Source organism: Cololabis saira, chromosome 6, assembly GCF_033807715.1.
Source record: "Cololabis saira isolate AMF1-May2022 chromosome 6, fColSai1.1, whole genome shotgun sequence".
NCBI classification, from domain to species: domain Eukaryota; kingdom Metazoa; phylum Chordata; class Actinopteri; order Beloniformes; family Belonidae; genus Cololabis; species Cololabis saira.
Genome location: NC_084592.1, coordinates 20,013,165 through 20,036,952, shown reverse-complemented (window position 1 = coordinate 20,036,952; position 23,788 = coordinate 20,013,165). Strand labels below are relative to the sequence as shown.

Genomic DNA, 23,788 nt, shown 5'->3' with positions numbered 1-23,788 from the left:
TAATTATCTTGGCTAGACCTCTTTGAGGGCATTAAAAGCAGAGACCTCAATTCATTTTGCTCGTAATTGTCCAACAGGAGTTTCCTGTCTTCCTGAGTCAGTATTTGTCCTGGAGTACTGTGTTACAAGACTCAATTGTGGGCTCCAATCTTTTTACATTACACATACTTCCTCTGTGCTCAATTTTTTTGGTAGCATATTGCCCATGCAGACAAACTGTTGGCCCGTCTTTATTGTACTGCAAACAGTTTGTAGGGAATCCTTCTTTCATTAGTTATTAAAATTAGCCTCAACTTAAATTAAGTAAGGTGAAGCCTCACCTTCCTCTAAAATATTTTTAAAGGTTATTTATGGTTTTATTACCTGTTGCCTGAATTATAGCAATTTACCGTGTATTGGAACTGATCAGTAATTGCTTCGTCATTTGGAAACTGTGCAAAGTTCTGCAGCTCATCTTGGGAAGAAAGGGTGTGGGCACTTAACTCCAGTGCTGGCTTCCCTTCATTGGCTTCCTGTTCACTTTAGGATCTAGTTTAAGATTTTATTGTTTGTTCTTAAAAGTCTCAGTGGCGTGGCCCCACCTCACTTATCTGAACTTATGCATTTTCACACCCCAGCAGCAAGAGCTCTGATGTCAACAAACGCCTGCTCCTGCTGATCCACAATCTAGGCTGAAAGGCGATACAGCTTTTTCCGTTGTTGCCCGCCAACTTGGCCAAACGGGCTCTCTTTCTCTTTCATTTATACCCGATCAAACATATACTAATAAACATAACAGAAAGTTATTTAAAAGGTTTTGAAGAGCTTTTAAAAGACGAAGCATTAGGTCTGAATAGGTTCAGGTTGTTATACATCAGAGGTATTTTGTTAGTCAACTTATATCAGGTATGACAGCAAATTCTGTTATCAAATGTGGTGCAATATAGGAAACTCAAGCTCATACTGATTCCTTTTCCAAACTCCAGTTGTGTATATAGTTTTCATGCATGCAACTCTTTTTTTATGGATTAGATACAGTTTATCCTGGAGCTCTGATGTTAATCATTAATTCTAAACGTCTCACTGCTTGTTGCACGCTCATATTGGATGGTTGATTTCGTCCACTTGTAGACTCCGTCTCTGGTATATTCTCATTTCCAAAGCTGTCATTGGACTCCTCCCATCATATCTAGGTTCTTTCATTACTCCAGGTAACTCAGGACACCACAAGGTTCGTTCTCTAAATCTGCAGGGCCCCAATCCAGTTTAGGGTCCAGGGCCCCATTGCATGAAACCAGCTTCAGGGCTGCTAGAAATTCACAAATTTGATTTTGCTGAATAGATTTAAATCAATTTTACAGAATTTCAAAAGTGATTCTGTAAGATGCCAATCTTTTCATTGATTGTTTTTATTGTTTTATTCTTGTACTTTGTTGTTCAGTGTATGTAGGATTGTATTGTATTGCGCTACTGCATTTTGGCCGGGACTTTGTTCCAAGAGAGATCCCTGATCTTAGTGGAATTCTCCTGGTTAAATAAAAATTCAATGATAATGTAAAGTTAAGAAGTGAAGTTAATTTATATTTGACAGCTATAAGGCTCAGATGTTGATTTTATTTATATTTGAGTTAAAAATGCATCTATAATATTATGTTATGTTGTAATTTACATCAGTTAAATATTTACATATTTATGTTACACATTGATTATTTACATATTTATGTTTAAATATTTGTAAGTGCATCTTTAAGACATTTAAGATAGTCTGTTGAATCTGCCTTCTTGATTCCCTCAAGTTTGCCTTAATTGAAGTGCTAGCTTCTGATTGGTTAATTCAGTCACGTGAGAAGTGGGAACCAGGACATAAAAAAAAGTGTGGAATCGACTAAAGTGCTGCCTGTTTATTCTGTTAAAGAGTGATCCAACCACCACAAATCGAATCCTCACATTAATAACAAATAATAATAATAACAAAAAGGTGGAATAAAATGCTACAGAAGGGTATAACCTCTGTTGAGTGTAGAGGATTTTTGGGCTCATCCTCCATCAACAACAATCTCTAGCAGTTGAAAAGGCCAACCTTGCAGGTTTCACGTGCGGTTGAGCACATAGCACACGCAGACGTCATCATCCTCCAGCGGGCCGCCTTTGTAGGCATGTGTTCAAGGGCTAAAATACCTACTTATGCAGGGGAACACAACCCTCCATGTGTCCAGCAGTCCTCAATAACTCGGATGGACAAAACACTTCACGTTTGCAGATAAATTTACCACTCAGTTCATGGGAAAGCTTATGGGGGTGCCCACCACATCTTCACACTAAGGATATGTTTAACATCTTGTCCTGTGTTGTGTGCTGATTCTTAAAATTCATTAATCTGAATTATAAATATATGAAATACTTTTTAGCAGCTTCTGGAAAGGTTTCACAGTCTGTTTTTACTACGCCATGTATATTATAGACAGTACTCGAGTTGTAAAAAAAAAAATCAGGGGGGATGGTGGATTTTATCATATGGGGACAGATAATTTGTGCTGATTACAAATAATATAATATATTACAAATAATAGCAGTGACCAAAACACCTGCAGAAATACTGCAGGAATGACATAGAAGCAGTTAAATGCAGCCTTCTGTAAGCTTTAAATATCCACTGGGCTTACATCAAATACATCAAAATACAACAATAAAAAACAGTTTTCTGAACTTATCAATATGACTCTGTCCTTCACAGGATAAGTAAAATGGATCACTGCAAAAACTCAAAATCTTGTAGAATATTTGTCTTATTTCTAGTTAGAATGTCAAATTTTTGTAAGAAAATCTCATTACACTTAAAACAAGACTCATCACTGGAAAAAACAACAATTTTCACCTGTTTCAAGTAGATTTTCCCTTAAAATATGTAGAAAAATCGGCCAGTGGAACAAGATTTTTATGCTTGTAATGAGAAGCTAAATCTTGTCCCACTGGCAAATTTTTCTACTTATTTCAAGTGAAAATTTAATTGAAACAGGTGAAAATTGTCAAATAAGTTATTTTTCTGGTGTTATTTTTCTGGTGATGACTCTAAATGTTGAAATAGCAGTAATACCACATTCATTGATGAAATGACATAATGGATGGAAAGGGGGGGATGGCAGTTTTACAGGGGGGATGATTTTGACCGTTTTTATTTCAGGAGGGATGCCATCCCCCCTCATCCCCCCTCAACTCCAGTACTGATTATAGATGAATGGGTCAGCTTCAGCTTGTCATCAAGGTCCACCCAAGTCTGTTAATGAGACATTCCTATCAAGCGTGTTGAAGCAAGGAAACGTAAAGCATGCAAGACGGTAGCCCTGGCGGACTGGAATTGGACACCCCTGCAGTAAGCAGTACGCTATACCGGGTCAATGAGTGACGCTTCCATGTGTGTCGTGCTCGGGGATCGAATTGTGACACCAACTGTAGACACAGTTGTCAATGCCTGCACACTGTAACATTTGACTGTACGCCACATGTTGATTTAAAGAATTCCCGGTGTTCATTCCAGGAATGCAAGGCGATATTTACATAAAGCGAATGCTGCACGCACAGATATTTGTGACCAACGCTTTGGACTTGCAAAAGGCTTTGTGCACTGCATTTGAATAGCTCAGCAGCTCAGCCACTGCTCAACTGTGTACGTAGTGGTAGCAGCGCACCGATGTGCTGCGCCTCCATCAGTTTAATAAAGGTCAGAAACGGTTCCTTTCTAAAGCTTTACTTTCAGCGACATGCGTTTATTGCAGATTATTCACAGAGGCGAGAACTCTTGAACTCACGGGGCTTGACGTGTACATGTGTCTCCCTTTGTTGTTGCAGTTACGTCACACATATACAACTCGGCTCTAACGACAGTTGATTGATGAGCATGTTTTGCCATTGATTTTTGGTGTGTGTGATGTTTTTTTTTATTACGCTGGTGAGCTCAGAACAGGCTGAATCTCTGTGGCAAGCTCATGCAGCGCAGTCTGTCCTGCATACATATTTAATACTGCATAGGTCTTCCTAGCACATCCTACCAGTCAGGGCTATTAGTAGGATGGATCTTTTCCTCCCACTGCTCCGTGTCAGGCTCTGAGGGGCAAAGACTCTTTCCATTTTGAGGGATGGTGGAGGAGTGCAAGAATCTCACCTGGAATTGATCATTGTCATGTCAAATTTTAATTTTATCTACAGACGAGCAGATAATTAGATCTAATTTTACCAGAGCTGGAATAAATTCATGTGTATGACAGCCATCTGTAGACTAGTAATAGCTTTCCTGAGATGGCAATCACTGAACAAAGAGAAAGAGGAAAAATAAAAACCATCTCCTTCACTGCATTAGTTTGTCAGTGGACACAAATCAAGATGATTAGCAAGAGCTGAATCACCACGTAATATTTGCTGTCATGACAAAGCAAATGTAACTCACTTTCTGGTTTTCTTTTGTTATTGCTCCTTACCTGTTCTTGTTACTTTTGCATCTCAGGCCTTTCTATCCCCGGAGGCTGGCCGTTCATGGTGACATTGCAGGATGAAAAGATGGCACAACTGTTTGTACCACCAGGTCCTGACAGCTTTCGTCCCTTTACTCGGGAGTCCCTCACAGCTATTGAGAAACGGATTGCCGAGGAGAATGCCAAGAAACCAAAGGGAGAGAAGAAAAAACACAAAGGCGAGAATAAGCCCAGACCTAACCGTGATGTGGAGGCGGGCAAATCCCTTCCTCTTCTCTATGGGGACGTTCCTGCAGGCTTGGTCATGGTTCCGCTGGAGGACCTGGACCCCTACTACGACAATCAGAAAGTAAGTTTGCTTGATTTAAAACTTCAACAAGATTCTACTGATTAGAAGGGAACTCTTTTCATTTTAGTTTTTCATGCTGAAGGTTCTTTAGAGTTTGATAAAACTCAATAATTCAGCCAAGTGTTTATGTGTTTTATGATCAATTTTCTAGTCCATGTATTTAACTTTGGTTGTTTAAAAGGGCTATAAAAATAAAGATTGACTGATTGATTTGTCAATAATGACATTTATTTTTCCAAATCTACAGTAAATAAAAGAAAATAAAAAAGAAAAATAATCAACAGCTTATGTGCCTCTCTTGATCTCTGAACTTTACACCTAAAGGTTAATGCGTGGGTCATAGTGTTTTGTTTTTATCAGTGGTTGGCAAGGCAGTTTGCTGTTGGTTGTTTGTTGGCTTGATGACAGGATTAATAGGAAAAAATACATGTCCTTAATTACAACTATTAATGGTTAATATTTCATCAGTTTTGTACATGAACACAATTTCCTGCAGGTTGTTCCTATCCACAGAGTAAATGTTTGCATTTTTGTGTACTTCTTGTTTCCAGCCAGTTAAATCGTGTCCTTGTTTCAACAATGCATTCTGGTCCCAGGTTAAACCAATATGTTGTGGTTTAGGTAGTAGTGTTAGCCACAGTGTGATTGGTTTAGTGGAGCTGGTTGTAGAGGACACTGACATTGACTTTTTTGTTAATTGTGACCGTTAGATCAAGGTTCAAACAGATCAATTAATATTACAGATATCCGTTATTGCTGCATTCTAGAAAGCTCACAACATTTTTTACATTTCTTGATATAAAAAATGATTATTCTTTCCATAAACTGTCATACAATTTTATGGTCCAGCTAAACAGAATATTGTGCATTATGTTTTTATATTGAACATCATGTTTGTATTCTTCTTTTAGACATTTGTGGTGTTAAACAAAGGAAAGTTCATTTTTCGCTTCAATGCTGATCCTGCGTTGTACCTGCTGAGCCCCTTCAATCTTCTTAGGAGAATATCAATCAAGATTCTGGTTCACTCATATCCTTTTGACTGGATATTCATCTGGAAAGTGCTCATCAGGGTTACATTCATGCTGTGTGTTGAGCCTGGCACTTTGTGATCTTGTTTGACATATACTGGCACACAAAAGTTTGAGCATCCATACATGTAAAAATTGTTGTTAAGAGCTTCTATTAAAGGAATCCTACTAAAACAAAGAAAAAGTTCAGAAACCTTTCTTTGTAGTCCACATCTCAAAATGACATCCAACCCTTCGGTTGATTGGCATTTCCTAATGACAGCAGGATCTGAGCAAACAGTTGCCTGAAAACGCCTCTTTGTAGCCTTTTTTTTTAACTTTAAAGGCATCAGCTGTTTTAATTTTGCAGTTACTGTTAAATTACTGAGCATTTGGACGAGGCTCAAGGAGTCAGAGCCTTGCAGTTTGAATCACCTGCCCTTTGTGATGTGCAAGGAACTTATCTGCATGCCAGGCCTCATGCACGGTGTGGGCCCTTCTCCTTTATGAAAACTTTTTGATCATTTTTTTAAATGGGTTCTCAAACTTTTGAACGAGACTGCCTGTAACATTACACACACATGCATACAGACACATGCACAATGTCATTTCCACAGTAAGATCATCAACTTCCTTGACAATGACCTGCAAATTGTTCAGCGTGGTGATCATGTGCACTATCCTCACCAACTGTGCATTTATGACTCGCTCTGAATCCCCCAAGATTGTAGAGTGAGTATTTATCCTCTTTTAAAAGCTGTATACATGTATATACATGTATATACATGTATATACATGTAGGTATGTATATATATATATATATATATATATATATATATATATATATATATATATATATATATATATATATATGTGTGTGTGTGTGTGTGTGTAATGTATGTAATGTAAAGGTTAAAAGTGGATTTTTTTTCTTCTTTCAACAGGTACGTATTCACAGCAATCTATACATTTGAATCCCTTGTTAAGATTCTAGCTCGAGGATTCTGTATAGGAGGGTTCACGTTTCTAAGAGATCCCTGGAATTGGCTGGATTTCTGTGTCATTGTCATGGCGTAAGTGTGAATTACAGTACTGCTGGAAGGCTTGCTTTTGGTTCGGCTCCCAGCAGGAATTATTTTTTTGTGTGTTTCTCCTCGTGCATGAGGCAGCACCAGAAAGGACATCCGCTATAAATCTTTTGCCAAATCAGTGTGTGCTCCGCTGTGGTGACCCCACTAAAAAAAAGAGGGAACAAATGTGAAACAGCATGCTATTGCTTGAGATTTGTTGCTTCCCTATCTCAAAGATTTCATTTTTTGGCATTTTTAGTGTATTTGTTCCCCAAAAAAGAAAAGAAATGAAAGATGGTGGTTGCTGCGTGTTTAATACCTTTTGTATAAAAACATTTAGCTAAATCAGGATTCCAAACAGCTTTTTGTGCATATTAGTTTTGTCTGTATTGTATCTTGCTATTTTAGTTATACTGTTAGTGTTAACGGTCTTTTTTGGTGTATATGTTATCAAACACTAAGCAATTCTACTAAAATATAGCCATATAAGTGACATCAGTTCTTCTCTGACAACATTTTAAAATTCTTCCTGCAGGTATGTCACCGAGTTTGTAGAGCTTGGAAATTTTTCAGTTCTTCGTACATTCAGAGTGCTCAGAGCTTTCAAAGCGATTTCAGTTATCCCAGGTAAGCAAGTGCATGCAGGTCACCGACGGTTTATTTCAGATGGATTTATATTTGTGCTCAGACTTTTGATCAATAGTGGATTTCATTTGCTTTACCACACCTGCTGATCAACTGATTTTCCACACTTTTGCTTCTGAGTTGTTTGTTAAGAAAACATTTAGTTGCTCCACCACTTGATTTCACTTAGTAAAAGAGAATGTACTGTCTTAAGAAATGATTGTCCATTGCTGTTGCGTGTACATAATCACAGGATTGGAAAGGTTACCGCGATGAATCTGGAAAAAGTCAAATTTCCAAGTTAATTAAGGAAAACTGCGCAAGTGTACAAATGCAGGTTTAAACAGGGAAATTAACAACTGATTTAAAAACAAAATAAAAATCAATTTCAAAACTGATTTATTATTCCTGATATAGAATATAACTAATTAATGTACAAGTGAGTGAAAATACTGGCCAAAAATGAATGAAAATGAAAAGTGAAAAAGATTATAAAACAAGAATAGAAATGGTGAGTTTAAAATTGTTTTTCTAGTCCATGTATTCATTGGTAGGTATACATTGGTAGTTATTAAAAAAACTTTCCAAAACCTTTTTAAAACAAATTGATAAAGAAAAGTAGTGACTCTTTAACTTTTATTGACATTTAATTGTTGCCGACAGCAAACCCCAAGATAGTTCATGTTTTTACCTCACCTTCCGCATTTTTTTATTAATTTATTTTTGCTTAACATTAAATTATTCAGCAATTTACCTGCAACATAATTTTAAAAAAAAAAGAAAAGAAAAAGGTTAACCCCTTTGTAATGTTGCTATTCTGACTTATAACATGCTAAACCAATGTTTGTTAGAGTATAGTGTCAATGTCATATTTTGGGGCAGGTCAGCACTAGACTGGTCAACCAATCTAATTATTGTCTTCTTAATCAGTTTAGTTCCTCTGGATTTTACTTTAATTTCCAGATTTCAAAGGTCAACTGCCTCTGGATGCCATCGAATAGACAGATAATGATTTAAAAAGAATTGTACACACTTGCACATTTCCTCTGTGATTATCTATCGCAGATACCTACAAGGTCAGGTTAGCATGAGGCTTCTTTTTTGCAGGGAAAGGTTTAAAATGGAAGTGGACACCTGAAACGTGGGAATGTTTGTATAACAACAAAATAAATGACAAGACAGGAAATGAAATGTATTTTGTGATTTTGCATCTGTCAGGCCTGAAGACCATCGTTGGTGCGTTGTTCCAGTCTGTGAAGAAGCTTGCCGATGTTATGATCCTGACGGTCTTCTGCTTGAGCGTCTTCGCACTAGTAGGATTACAGCTCTTTATGGGACTTTTACAGAGTAAGTGCGTACTGATGCCAAACACGACCTTAGGATTTGGAGAAGAGTCCACGCCGAACGGAACGGAGAAGTTCAACTGGACAACATACTTAAAGAACGAGGGTGAGTGTTTGTTTTCATTCCCTTCTACTTTGGGGTCACTTGTTCACAAGAAAAAAGAATACAGAATTATTCTTGAGACTGATCTCAAGCTAATTCTAGTGCTGGTGTTAGAGCCATTTTCAAACAGGTTCTACAAAGTACTGCCGTGCTTTTCCACTGGCACTGGAGAGCACGGACCCCACATCATTAATTATTTCATTAAGAGAAGCAGGAAATATGTAAAATGAGTGCGATATTCCTCAGAAGAACAACTGAAAATGGATTTCGGTATGTGCAGAAACAGATCCTGCAAAGTTGCTTCAGTCTGTAATCGACTTGAAACAAGTTTCTTCCATCAACATCTTTGTAGCCAAACTTCTCTTGTACCCCAGCTGATGACCAGAGACCGAGGAGACAAGTTATTTCCTTTTTTTTTATATATTTTTTTTATTTTTATTTTTTTCCCTTGTCTAGACACATATTAATGATTGATACCATGACGGTAGAAACCAAAAGCATATATAAGTGCATTATTACTATAATTAATATATATACATATATATACGCATACATATGCGTACACATACATAAATATACACATACAAACCCAGTGATTTTTTTTTTTTTTTTTTTTTGTGGGGGGGAGGGAGGGGGGGGGGGGGTGACGACATCCACTGCCAATCCAGGAAGCAGGAACACACGGAAACACACGTCAGGCACTGGAAATCTGCAACAAAAAACCACAAACAAAACACGAAACCGGCACGGAGCCAACCAAAACCACAACAGCAATCGACCTAAATCTTGAGATCTGATCGCAGTCTGAGCTAAGCTACCGCTACCGCTACCTAACCCCAAAAACTAGAGAGCCAGCATGCAGGTGAACAAGCCAGTGTGTATGTCTATGTGTGTGTGTGTGTGTATGTATATGATCATGCGTGTGTGTGTGTGTGTGTGTGTGTGGCTGTGTGTGTGTGTGTGTGTGTGTGTGTGTGTGTGTGTGTGTGTGTGTGTGTGTGTGTGTGTGTGTGTGTGGCTGTGTGTGTGTGTGTGTGTGTGTGTGTGTGTGTGTGTGTGTGTGTGTGTGTGTGTGTGTGTGTGTGTGTGTGTGTGTAATAAACCAAACAAAGCTCTACCTGAAGTGTATCTATAGTGGGGGAGGGGGGGGGAGCAACCCCGCCACCCCCGAGACCAGAGGCCGACACGGAAGAGCCCGGAACCCAGGCCACCGGCAACCCCACAGAGGGGAGAAGCAGGAGGGAGGCAACCCAACAGACAAGTTATTTCCTCTTCGGTCCAGTGCTGCTTTGGTTTACATTCCATGGCTCTACTGTTTGCTGTTGTAACTAAACTAAACTAAACTCACAAAAGTTGTTTAAGTATGGCGGTTGGGTTGTTTTGGTAGGTTACAATAATGACGCCCCCCACCTATGGCGTAGCGGCATACACAGTGAAACCAATATTGCCATTAATAGACTAAATTGCTCTGCACTTGGCACTTCAATGTTTTGTACATCATTCTCTTTGAACCTGAATGTGCTGAAGTATGAATCCTAAGGAACATTTTGTGAGAGACTTTAAAAGGAGCTTAATCTTGATGGGTCAATTAAAAGAAAACATTTAATTTATTTGTGTTAAAAAACATGGGCCAATTTACAAGGCCTTTGGGTTGTTAGATGCTGAATTTCATGGTTACCTGTGACAATAAAGGCAGGGCTAGGACAGAGCGTAGTATGGTGGTGGATGAGTTGAGATAGGATCTGCCAGAGACTTCCGATAAGATGTGGCTTAATAGTGTTATGAAGGAGTCATGAAGGAAGGAGCGACTTGTAACAAATAGGAATTAAATGTCTTACTCAAAGGCAAAGGGCCCATTGGACTAGTGTAGTGATGTCAGAACCAGGAGTGGTTGGAGTTTGACAGTATGGGAAGAAGAAAATAATGCAGAGCAGCAGGAAGAAAATCCTTAACACCAGAAAAAAAGATGTCTTTTTATCCTTTAAAAAAAAACTTTTTTACAAAGGATCCTCTGATTGTAGTGGGCAAATAAAAGCCCAGATAATAATACAATAAACTGTAACATTTCCACCTTTTTTCACCCCAATACAACCCCAATTTGAACTAAGTGCTCATAACAGGTTAGATGGGCCCTCTCCTCTGTACTCCACAGAACACGGTTTCCATATAGAAATTTCAAATTTTGATTAATCTAACCACAGAACAGTTTTCCATTTTGTCTCAGTCCATTTTAAATTAGCTCTGGCTCAGAGAAGATGATAGTGGTCCTGGAGTATGATCACATGTGGCCTCTTCTTTGCATGATAGAGCAGCAACCTCCATTTGCAGGTTACTTGGCATATTGTGTTAGCAGACAGTGATATGTGGAAGCGTTCCTGAGTCCAAGCAGTGAGGATCACAACCAACCAGTTTTGACTTTTGGCCTTGTTTTTATGGACACAGCGATTCCTTCTGATTGTCTGAATCTTTTGATGATATTACACAATGTATATAATGGGATCTTTATAATCTTCAGTTCTACACTGAGGGACATTTTCCTGAAATTGATCCACAATGTGTTGGTGCTCCTTTTATACCCAGTATACTAAAGACCCAGTTACTGACCTGGTGCCATTTAACCTAGTTAGTGTTCCAATGACACACATCAGTTGTTTTCTGATTTGTTTGTTTTCCAGCCTTTTGTTGCTCTTGTTTCAACTATTTTAAGATATGTTCCTGTTATCAAATTTATACCGAGCTAATATTTTCCATTAAAAAGAGGTATGGCGTTTATGTTACATACATACATTTTGGGTTTAGGAGAATTTTAAATCTTTGTATTCTGTTTTTATCTACAAGAAAGCCTTGGTGTGTGTAAAATGTAGAGTTTGTGTTTGACCCAAAGACGGCAAGGTGCTCAGGTGATGTGGTTGCAAAACAACCCAATATTATCACTAATAGCTTGATAGTGGCTATATAAGGTGTTCCTATTGAAATGCTGCATTTATTTTCTGCTGGACATGATGCCAGGAATAACCCCAAACTACTCCAGTTAGGGAGTGCGAACAGTATTTTCCACATATAAGCAATTTTAGGCTTCATTCCTGATAAAACACTTTTCTTTTAAGTTATAGGTTGTTGCTTGACTGAGGTTGTATTTGCCTAATACTCAGACCTATTGTAATAAGATCATTTAATTATGTTTGTGAACAAACGTACGCACCTGCAAACAAACAAACAACAGAAAGACATTCAATTGAAAGTGGGGCTCCTAACTTTTGCTTTGATTCTTAAAACTCGAACCCTTGATGAGGAAAAATTTGTAGTCAATGTCTCTGACTGGACCACAGTGCATTGTCTGGCATTATTATTTTAATAGGGGGGGGGGGGGGGGGGGGGTGGCAAGATGTGATCAATGTGTAGATGTTCAGATGTATTTTAAAAGGTTTCACAAAAATATGGCATTTGTCATTTAGGAGTTATCAACCTTAACCATTCTTTGCCTACACAACATCTCAAGTTCCTTTCAGGGTGTTTCATATTACTGTTCATCTGCTCTCTGAAGTTTCATCTGTTCTTTTTTCTTTGTTGTTCTTTTCTTTATTTCCTTTTCAGATGTTTATTATCGCATCCCAGGCCATAAAGATCCATTGCTTTGTGGAAACAGCAGTGCAGCTGGGTAAGCAAGCGGCATTCTCGTATGGTCCATTGCAGAATTTGTTTTTGCAAAACTACAGAAAGTAAATAAGGGGAATTTAACATGCTTTCTGACTCCTGCAGGCAGTGTCCAGAAGGATATAGATGCTTCAAAACCGGACGTAACCCAGACTATGGTTACACGAGCTTTGACTCCTTTGGCTGGGCCTTTCTTTCCCTGTTTAGACTGATGACACAGGATTACTGGGAAAACCTTTACCAGCAGGTAGGCAGAGAGATAAGGGAAACCAGAAAATCATATTCATTTCAGAAAAGAAACAAATCGAGGGAAATAATGTGTTTGAATTGAGCTGCTGTGTGCAGCCAACTTGTAGAGAACCAGTTTTCACATATGGAATAAAAAAAAATCGGACTCCTTAAAAAGTCCAGTTTTATCTTTAAATTGCAAAAACAACACCAGTCTAAGCCCGATTAATACACCAAGGGCCTGGTTTACTAAAGGTTTGCGTGTGTAAAAACGTGTGCAAACTTGACAGCACCCGCAAACCAAAGTGCCAGCTGATCTACTAACAGCGTGCAAAGAGGACTGCGCCTCTCAAATGAGCAAAATAGCACATGCTATTCATTTAGTACTTTTGCCCTGATGAATAATCAATATGGGGCGTACCCGCCAGAAATCGCTAAATACTGGGAGGGGAAAATGCAAATATCTCCATTTACCACGCGCAATGAGATTTACCAAGCCAAGTTTTTGCGGGGATTGTGATTGCGTCTGTATTTAATACGTTTGAAAGGAAGGTGCTAATCTCCACATGCAAAAGGAGAAATATTTTATTTGAATGTTAAATCGAGTATTATTCAGCAAAAGGTTGCCACAGGAGGCACATTCATTTTTTTTATTTGTGATAATAAATAAATCACGTGTTTTCATGGAGAAAAAAGTGTTTCTTATTGTGCGCCTATACTTGTTCTGCAGTCATACCCCGGTGTTGTGCCGTATTCAACACCCCTGCCGTGAAAAGCACCCCCTCGTCTGACAAAAATGATATTCTCATTCCGTGTCACGTTCTGTTTAGCGTCCAGTTTTGTGTTAATGATTCATGTTTAAATGCGCTCATGGATTCCACAATAGTCATACTTTCCCACAATCACAGTCACACATAACAAAAATCGGGTAAATGGTTATTGATGTCATTAATTAATAGCCTGCTTACTGTGTTGTCTTCCATAATATTTGTAAATATATTTAATATAAACTCCTAAGTATGTGTTTGTGTGAGTGTGTATACCGTATATAAATATATTGAAGTGTCAGTGTGTTGTTTTTTTTCTTGGTCTACTTATCATTGAATATACGAGGGGGTGCTTTTCACGGCAGGGGTGCTGAATACGGCACAACAATTTGCCTCTTCCACTAATATCTCTAACTCCAACTCGTCAAATTTCATTTTGCGCTTGCGACTATATCCTGCTTTCCATCCAGACTCTCCATGGCGCAAAGTTTGCGCCGCAAACCGTAAGACGCGCAACACTTCATTTAAATACTGCTGTTTGCACCTGTTATCAATGTACCAAATGTATTATATTTCCAAATATTTAAACATTATATTTTACCGATAAAACTACTGACTGTTGGTTGCCAAAAGTTATTTAGTTGAGTTCTCAGCTGAGAAAAAAATAAAGACTTTGGCGATATTTGTGTATCTGAACTGACTCTGGCATGACACAACCAAGGGATTTGATTATCACACTTAGTTTTTGGCAGCTGGAGTCTTAAAATGTGTCACACAGTGATTCAGATTATCCAGCCTCTTAATGTTTTCCTCTAGCCAACTTAACTTTATACGGTAAAGTGCAAATCTGTAACACCAATTTCAAAAGATGCAGACCCAAACAAGAGGGGCAGAGTCCACCCTCTCCACCCATGTCCATTCCCTGAAACTGGCTTTTATGCACAGAGCTGGAAAGACATGGTGCAAAAGGGAGATGCTGCTTTCACAAACAAATATCATTAAGACCTCAGGAAATTGTGAAAACATTTTTTCTAAAAAGGGCCTATGCATCTCCTTAGAACTGCTTAAATTGTAATCCATACTTTATCCTGCGAACTATGGTAAAGTGGTGGAGGATTTAGCCAAAAAAACACATTTTAATGCACATTGTCTAGATGTTTAACCTCATGTATTTTACACGCAGTGTATTTTGGATGAATTCTCACAAAGTGCATAGACAGGAGAGGTTTGCTGTGTTATAGAGAAAGGGCATTCTTCCCATACAATAATAGTAAAGAGTCTACAAAGCATCCTGTTTAAACACAATTCTGAAAGCAGTGCAGGTGCATCTTCTCCGGAGCTCAGGCAAACATGTGTTGAATGGTGTGTAGCAAGCTAAACGAGTATTTAGTGAATAGACACCACTGCTTAGCATTGTGATATCAACAGGTAAAGCAAACAAAAGGTAATACTATAAAGCTCCCATGAGGTTATTAGGTAACAATGCCCGTTGCTATAGCAATGCCAATCATTGTTAATGATTTGGAACAGAGATTTAGTTATATATTTGTAAGGGATTTGATTATCACACTGTCTGGAAAAAAACCCACTCGAAACAGCTATAGATAAATTAAAAACATACATGAATATTCAGCAGTCTGCCTCGTTAGTTACTCTCACAATCAATATTTTACTGGATGAACTGGATGAGACGATTGTTTGACCTGAGGGTGAGACAAGCTTGGTGTATAAATGTGCACACCAAACCCATTACAAAACTGAATAATCGATCTAATGGAGTCGCTGCAACCAGCTTAACTTTGCATTTAACTCATTCGTCTTCCCTAAATTTCATGTAAATAGTTGTTTTAGTGTTGAAACTGCTCATTATATATCATGACCATATCGATTGATTTCTCTCTCTCAATATACTGGTCTAAGAAAAAAAATAAAAAAGCAGGAATAAAGAACATCCATTTTAAAAAAGAAGGATCAAACTTCTTGCTATATTAGAAAGTCTGGTAAAGTCTAAATGTGCAACCTTTTTCTTCTAGACTTTGCGAGTTGCTGGGAAGCCCTACATGATCTTCTTTGTCTTGGTGATATTCCTTGGCTCCTTCTACTTGATCAACCTTATTTTGGCCGTAGTGGCCATGGCGTATGAGGAGCAGAGTCAGGCCAACATGAAGGAAGCCAAGGAGAAGGACGAAGAATTTCAAGCCATGCTCGAACAGCTCAAACGGCAGCAAGAGGATGCACAGGTGCAGTGATCTCTATCGGGACTGGTTCCATTTATGATTTAATACCTTTACAAACCCTTACATGTAGAATATATTTCAAGATACGACAGCAGACGAAGAAAACAAGATGGAAGATATTGAAAAGGTCGATGGCTGTTAACTTTAGGCTACTCAGAAAATGTCTTAACATACCTATTAACATGCAAAGTACATTACAGGATATTGTATGTAAAACTGGACAAATACACAGATGTTAAAATCTGAATATTTTACTTTATTTTATTTTTTCACAACTGGAACTGCTCGCTCCACTGATTTCACTTAGATTACTTAACATTCTTGGTCTTCTTATGTCTTTTGTATCACTCTCAATGAGAAGGAGCAATCTTGTGAGATCCAAAGTGACAGTTTGACTGGTACCGGCTGTAGAGAACAACATGGAAAAATATAGGCAGTAAAGGGATTACAAAATAAAATATTAGCTATGATTTTTATCTGGAAGGAGGAAGGCCTTTGTAAATGGAAATAAGCCTGATGTTGACCAACAGCACCACCAGCGTAGCTTCGTAGCTCATTACCGCAGCAATCCATGCAAATAAGTGGTGATGTCTCGACGCAAATCCAGTCTCATCCCTTTCAAATAGTATGGCTAGTTCATTTTAAAGATCCTATAAACACATACTGTATGTCCTGTAGTTTCATCTGCTGATGCTCTCTTTGAAATAAGAAACTACCCATTGTTAGTATGTGTGTGTAAGTGTGTCCGAATGTGTGTGTTTGCACTTAATCTCACTGTCCTGTCGTCGCTCATCTAGGCGATAGTAGCTGCGACAGGGGGTGGGGAAGCCGGTGACAAATGTGGCGGCACTGAGAGTTCATCCGACACGTCTAAGCTGAGCTCTAAAAGTGCCAAAGAGAGACGCAACAGGAGAAGAAAAAGAAAGGAGGAGGAGGGAAAAGGGCCTCCAAAGATCCCTAAATCGGATTCACTGGACAACATACAGAGGGGTCACTGCCGCTTCCCTGTGGATGCAAACCTGCTCAGCTATGACATGAAGTGCTCATCTACGCACCAGGTGCCGTACCATCTATCAGAAAACTGTCAATAAAACTCATAATCTCCATTTATCTTGAACCCGCCCATTACATCGTCATCCTGTAATAAATTAAAAATGATACACCTCCATTAATTATGAGAATAATAAAAAACCTCTGGAGTTTTTTTTTAATATTGGACGTTTTATACCTAATTAAAATAGCATACATTGTTGTACATACATACATATACATATATACTTAGCATTTTGACTTCAATCTTCTTATTGAAATAATAAAAGAAAAAAACCCATATGAAATCCATAGTTCTTTCAGGGGCCACAGAATATTAAGACATTAAAGCAGCACTAGGGAACTTTGAACGTCTTTTATAGATGTGGAGGTTAAGTTGCGTTTACATGCTCTCTTGTTTGGCTGGTTTCTTGTTTCCTCCTTCGTTGTTACTTTCTTAAGTCTCATTTAGTGTAAATTATCTTTATTTGTCAGTATACATCTTATAAAACAAGTCCCCTGCTTTTAACCCATCACTAGTTAGACCTAATTCACAAAGTTTACAAAGTTGTTCACCTCGGTTGCTATCCTGGGGACTTGAACGTGGGTCCTAGTCCTCCAGACCCGAGTCCACCTCTATAACCGCTAGGCTACCACGCCCCCCCATTCACCTCTGCCATGATGTCTGCTGCAGCTACATGAGCTGATTTCATCTTCGTTGGTTTGTGAGTTAGTGCTGTAAAGTGATACGCAGTTGCTGCAAGAGACGACCGGGTCAGGTGTCTGCAGTTACTTTGGGTGATTATTACTGATGCCTGGAGATTGTGAGAGTTAAACAACACTTCCTAAAAGTAGTCAAATGAAATTGAAACTGATATTTTACATTTAAAAAAACTCCTCTGTGCTGCTTTAAAGTTAAATCGAACCTCCAATTACCTTTGCAGAGGATGAAACACAAAAAGGTGTTAGAAATAAAGGGACTGATACTAAAATAACTAAGCTTAGATTTAAATGACAGGTTTTTGAATTGCAGAAAGCCATTGAAATGACTGGATATCTTTGTTAGAGTTCCTCAATATTCCTGAGCTGCAGGCACCTTTTATGATAATGTTCATATCATCTTGATCATCATCATCTTCATCTACTTTTTCACTTTTAATGTGTGATTTTCTTCTTACGAAACGTCATCATTTTGCTTCTCATCAATATGACCATCACCCACCTTTTTCTTCGTCATCATCACGATCATGATCTTCATCTTCACCCCTTCTCAGTCATCGCTGCTTTGTATCTTTTAAGTTTTACGGTTTTCTTATATTCATCACCACCGTCATGCCATTTTTCATGACATAGTCATTCTTTTTTTCTTTCTTTTTTTTTGCACATATCCAGATGGTCATTCTTTCCTCATTCTTTCCTCCTAATCAGCATGTATCACGTATCCATTGGAGAATATCTTTTATTCCTAGTCCTTTCTGAGTTTTCGTGGACCCCTGCTCTCATCCAGACGAAACAGCAAGACCAGCATTTTCAGTTTCCGAAGCCAAATCCAGGACGTGGGCTCAGAAAATGAGTTTGCAGATGACGAGAACAGCATTTTTGAGGACAACCTGAGTCGAAGAGGATCCCTGTTTCATCCCCAGAGGAGTGATCGACGGAGCAGCAGTATGAGCCAGTGCAGCTTTTTTCCGCACCTCCTGCTCCAGCCCAATGGTATCAGGCACAGCTCTGTAGACTGCAATGGAATTGTGTCTCTCGTGGATGGGAATACTCTCCCACCATCGTCACCTGCGGGCCTCCTTCGCCCTAAAGTGATAGTAGATATGGCCTCCAATGGAGACAATGTAAGAAATTCACCTCTATCCCTTTTGGCCACAAGTCATTTCTCACAGCTCTCATGAAACAGTTCTGACATTTCATCATTTTAACTAAAGGTTAGAGATCTGATATTTCCCAAAGCAGGAGTGGTTGGACTGATTTTACAATAAACATATTTAAAGAAAAAAAGAGAGAGAATTTGGTGAACAATATTTTTCAACTTCAGCAAAAAAAAGAGAACACATATTGACACAAACATAATGGTGTCTTTTAAGTTGCCAAGGCCATCATGGTTGACATGCTCAAGATTGGAAAGTCTAGAGAGCTCAGAGTAGATCTCAGAAGTTACATCTTCGATCTACCCAGAAATGTGTCTTGGAGCCATTTCTAACTTCAAATTCAGTTAATGCAGCAGTTGCGACTTTTCCAAGAAGGACAGATGTCAGAGAAAAGCCCAAACCTTCAATAGTGAAAAAAATGTGTTTGGTAGGTCAGCAACAACCATAGAGTCACGGGTCTACCATGGAATTGAAGCCAAAAATGTTTAGTAATATCTCAAACTATCTTCTAGACATCTTGTTGATACAGTGTGATGTTCTGGTAGGACAGATACTCCAAACCCACATAAAAAGTGTTTTTGAAATGTGTTTTTGAAATAAGTAAAACTCGCTTATATTGTGCTCTAAAGCCCTTCCTAAAGCTTGGCCTGGACTCCAATAAAAAAAATATGCATTTTAAAGTTAGACCCATGTCAAAAACCAACAAATTTAATAAAACTATGTTAGACCTTCCACTTTGTCAGACCGTCAAGAATGTATATTCCATTGGTGGTGAGCTGACTCCATCAAATTAACACCCTACAGCTAATGTTTATGATGCCATAAGGGTGCTCATAATAGTGAGGAATACAATAAGCTATGTCCATATTATTTTTTCTTATCTCTTTTAATTAGCAAGATAAACTACTGGTTTTGAATAGGAGACATAATATTATTTTCTTGCCAAGTCATCACAGATGCTGTACAGTATTATCACACTGAAACAGTACATGATTTAAACAGATACATTATTAATGTTGATACAATTACTTCTCCATAATAACCTGAAACACTTTTAGTAACTCTACTTCTATGTTCAGGCGGATACTGCTGACATAGAGTACCGACAAGATGGTGGAGAGTTTATGGATTTCCTTGAAGAGCCACAAGTCAGACAGAGAGCACAAAGTATAGCAAGTGTCATAACTAGCACCATGGAGGGTATGTAGTGCACACGATGACATAAACTTTCCATCCTGATTAAGTTTTGACAAATCTCGATGGAGCAATAGTTTCACATGAAATATTTGGTTTGTTTTGCCATCAGAGCTTGAAGAGTCAAGACAAAAGTGTCCTCCTTGCTGGAACAGTTTTGCCCAAACCTTCCTCATCTGGAAGTGTTGTCCAGGATGGCTGAAGATCAAAAAAGGGATTAAATTAATTGTCATGGACCCGTTCACAGATCTAACCATTACTATCTGCATCGTACTCAATACATTATTTATGGCCATGGAGCATTATCCAATGGAGCCATGGTTCTCCGACATGCTCACTGTGGGCAATGTGGTAAGACAACTAGTATAGTACTGAGCTTGTTTTTTGTCAAAATATTAATATTCTCCTATTAAAAGGTTGTTTTTGATTTTTTTTAATTAAGGTATTCACTGGCATTTTCACTGCCGAAATGGCCCTGAAGATCATTGCATTGGATCCTTACTATTACTTTCAAGAGGGGTGGAATATTTTTGATGGCATCATTGTCACATTAAGCTTGGTAGAGCTGAGCTTGAAAGACGTGCGTGGCATGTCTGTTTTGAGATCATTCAGGCTGGTAAGTCTTAAAATACAAACACATTTATAAGTGTAGAGAAAGTATATAAAAAGGACTATTGTACAGGGATCTTCTTCCATCGTACCAGATAAAAATGATCCGATCCACACTTAATCAACATAAGTACTGTATGTGACTACCGGTATTTGTTTTTTTTTCATATGTCAGAGGGTTAAAATAGAAATGTATTTTGATGTGTTTCTAATTGCCCCAGTGCAATATATCCTACAACATTTGAAAGCCTGAAATCCCTTTAAATGGTACCACATTTGTAAGGAAAACACATTTGTGGATTGAGCAGCAGTGTTGACTTTGGGGGATTGCCCCATCTTCTCTGCCAATGCCAAACAGCTTACTCTACTCTTGGCTTTTGCTCTGAGCTCCTGGTACTCTAGGTGCCTATAGTCAGGTGCATGATTAACATGTGATTAGCAGCCCCTTTGAGCATGGACCCTGACTCTACTACACAGGGCACGGAGCTGAGTCGTGGAGCATGGAAGATCACCAACTAACCCCACCACAATTCAATCAATTGGTGACTGCTCCAAGCATGCCGTGTTTGACTGGTCTGGATTGGCTAAACTGTTCTGCTAAACCAAATTGCAGCATTATTCGGAGTGAGCCTTTGTACCATCTCCAAATTTAAGGTCAAGTTCCATATAACAGGGAATGTCGGAGGCAGGCTATGGAGTGGGCATCCCAAGCTGTCAACCCCATAAGGATACAATTTCTTGTCAGCTTTTAGGAACTGTAAGCTGTCTTCTACACATTTGCAGTAGTCGGGGTGTGCAGGATGATATGGCCAACAGGTGTCTACACGGACAATCCAGAACAGACTGCACACAGTCAATCTCTGGTCTCACAGAGCTGCCAGGAGGTCAGTGACTGCAATTCACTGACCCTTGCACAGGTGTTGCCAACATGTACTCTGGAACCTAAGCATGTACATGAACATTATGTTCAGGGATGGGTCCAGATTCTACCTAGATCAAAGGTCTACGATCAAAGTGTGGAGAAAAGAACCCATTCCAGATTTCTGCTCCAAAAGGCTAACAGCTATTGTTGGCAAATATCTCCCTGGAAAAACAAGGCCTGTGATCACTGGAGACGATCTTAATGCTGACACGATATCAAGATGAGATTCTGCAACAAGTAGCAATCCAACATGTCCACTGTCCTGGACCAAACTCTATCCTCTAAGATGACAATGCCTGTCGCCACAGAGAGGGGTTTATCAGACACCACCTTCAGAATTTGGGATTTCAGAAGATGGAATGACCTGCCAGCAGTCCTTACCTGAACTCCATTCAACAGCTTGGATGTGCTGCTTGCCCAGATTGAACAACACAACCATGCTAGCTGACTTGTGACAAATGCTGGTTGAAGAATGGGATGCCACCCCACAGCTGCATGTTTGTTAAATGAATTCATTGTTAAAATGCAAATATGTCTCATTCCTTCTTTAAAAAACTTGAATTGTCAATTCCAATATGTGATACCAAACAAGACTCAAAGGCAGAATGCGCTATTTGGCATTTGCAGAGAGGATTTGGCTAGTTTTTCATGGGTGCAATAAACAGGCTTTCAAGTAGTATACGATTCATTGCCAATAATTATTGCTGTTTGGTATCATAGTGTGCACCACATTGTACATGGAAATGCAGAGCAAAGGAGAGCAATGTCTGAGGAGATGAGAGAGGAAGTTATGGGCATGCATATTAAAGCTGAAAGTTATAAGACCGTCTCCAAGTAGCATGATGTTCCGGTGACTACAGTTGCAAATTTGATTCAGAAGTCTAGAGTCTGGAAGCTGCAAATAGGTGGCTGATTGATTTAGCTGGGCAGGTACCTTAAACATCACATGATCCTATAGTTATTTGACCACTTGTGTAATCCAAACACATGCACTTTCTTGCCAGCAGAAGGAACGTCATGTTACTGTGTCATGGTCAATATGACTGTGTATGTTTTGAGTGCAGAAACATATTAAATACATTTTCTTTCTTCTTTTCACAGCTGAGAGTGTTCAAGTTGGCTAAATCTTGGCCCACTCTTAATACACTCATCAAAATAATTGGTAATTCAGTGGGAGCTTTGGGCAACCTGACCCTGGTGCTGGCCATTATTGTCTTCATCTTTGCTGTGGTGGGCATGCAGCTATTTGGAAAAAAATACGAGGAGTGTGTGTGTAAAATCTCTGCAGACTGCGAACTGCCTCGTTGGCACATGAAAGACTTCTTCCATTCATTCCTCATTGTGTTTCGAGTGCTTTGTGGAGAATGGATAGAGACGATGTGGGATTGTATGCAAGTGGCTGGGACCACCAAGTGCCTCATCCTCTACATGATGGTCATGGTTATTGGGAATCTTGTGGTACATTGCATATTTTATGATCAGACTCCACATCATCCAAATGTTTTCAATTTAGCTTTTTATTGGAATGAATTATTATCTATGACACAATATGACAGTTATACATGCTTTGTTGTTGCCATCCAGGAGCAACAGATCTGATATTGAGTAATGTCATCACCTCTTAGGTGCTGAACTTGTTCCTGGCCCTGTTGCTGAGTTCTTTCAGTGCAGACAACCTGGCGGCAATAGACGATGACAGCGACACGAACAATTTACAGATTGCAATTGGACGGATTCACAGAGGCATTGCCGTCACCAAGTCTGTGCTTCGAAGTGGCTGCAACAGGATATTTCACAGAGGTGAAAAGAAAAGGAAGTCAGAGGACAAACCCGTGGAAGAATTCCTTAAAGTTTTTGGGACAAATGGTGTTCCCAACCACACTATCAAAGAGTTTCCTAGGAATAGCAATGGAGATGTGACTGGAGTGGACAAAAGTGGAGATAAGTACATAGTCAACAGCAAGAGCGATGATTCAATTATGTCTTTCATCAACAATCCCAGTCTGACTATTACAGTTCCTATTGCTGCGGGAGAGTCTGATTTTGAAATGCTCAACACTGAGGACTTCAGCAGTGCCTCTTCTGAAGTACAAGGATGCCATGTGGTAAGGATTATGCTGTGGATTGGTTAGCCTGGTGTGTAATTTTGCTGTGGCTGTTAGAAAATGCCATGCTTTAAAACTCAGTCTCATTTGCTCCATCACAAGCTGAATAGATAAGATTTTTGTGTTGAGTTGGTCTCATTGATGAAAATACGATGTTCTCTTACAGTGAAATACTTACAACCTTCTAGAGTCATGGCCATGAGATATGAGCATGTGTCATAA

At 39.0% G+C, this 23,788-nt stretch overlaps 1 protein-coding gene across 1 annotated transcript in view; it reads left to right on the top strand.

The window, feature by feature from the left end:
• The window catches only part of scn1laa (sodium channel, voltage-gated, type I-like, alpha), a 39,273-nt gene that overhangs the window by 2,803 nt on the left and 12,682 nt on the right, over positions 1-23,788 (top strand). Inside the window, exons 2-17 of the mRNA XM_061723571.1 lie at positions 4,478-4,794; positions 5,706-5,824; positions 6,456-6,536; positions 6,749-6,877; positions 7,410-7,501; positions 8,717-8,947; positions 12,539-12,602; positions 12,704-12,845; positions 15,627-15,833; positions 16,628-16,888; positions 18,329-18,703; positions 19,816-19,936; positions 20,043-20,281; positions 20,373-20,546; positions 22,563-22,919; positions 23,087-23,566. Coding sequence (XP_061579555.1) covers positions 4,507-4,794; positions 5,706-5,824; positions 6,456-6,536; positions 6,749-6,877; positions 7,410-7,501; positions 8,717-8,947; positions 12,539-12,602; positions 12,704-12,845; positions 15,627-15,833; positions 16,628-16,888; positions 18,329-18,703; positions 19,816-19,936; positions 20,043-20,281; positions 20,373-20,546; positions 22,563-22,919; positions 23,087-23,566 — 3,360 coding nt within the window. The 5' untranslated portion in view covers positions 4,478-4,506. The remainder of the gene's footprint in view (positions 1-4,477; positions 4,795-5,705; positions 5,825-6,455; positions 6,537-6,748; positions 6,878-7,409; positions 7,502-8,716; positions 8,948-12,538; positions 12,603-12,703; positions 12,846-15,626; positions 15,834-16,627; positions 16,889-18,328; positions 18,704-19,815; positions 19,937-20,042; positions 20,282-20,372; positions 20,547-22,562; positions 22,920-23,086; positions 23,567-23,788) is intronic.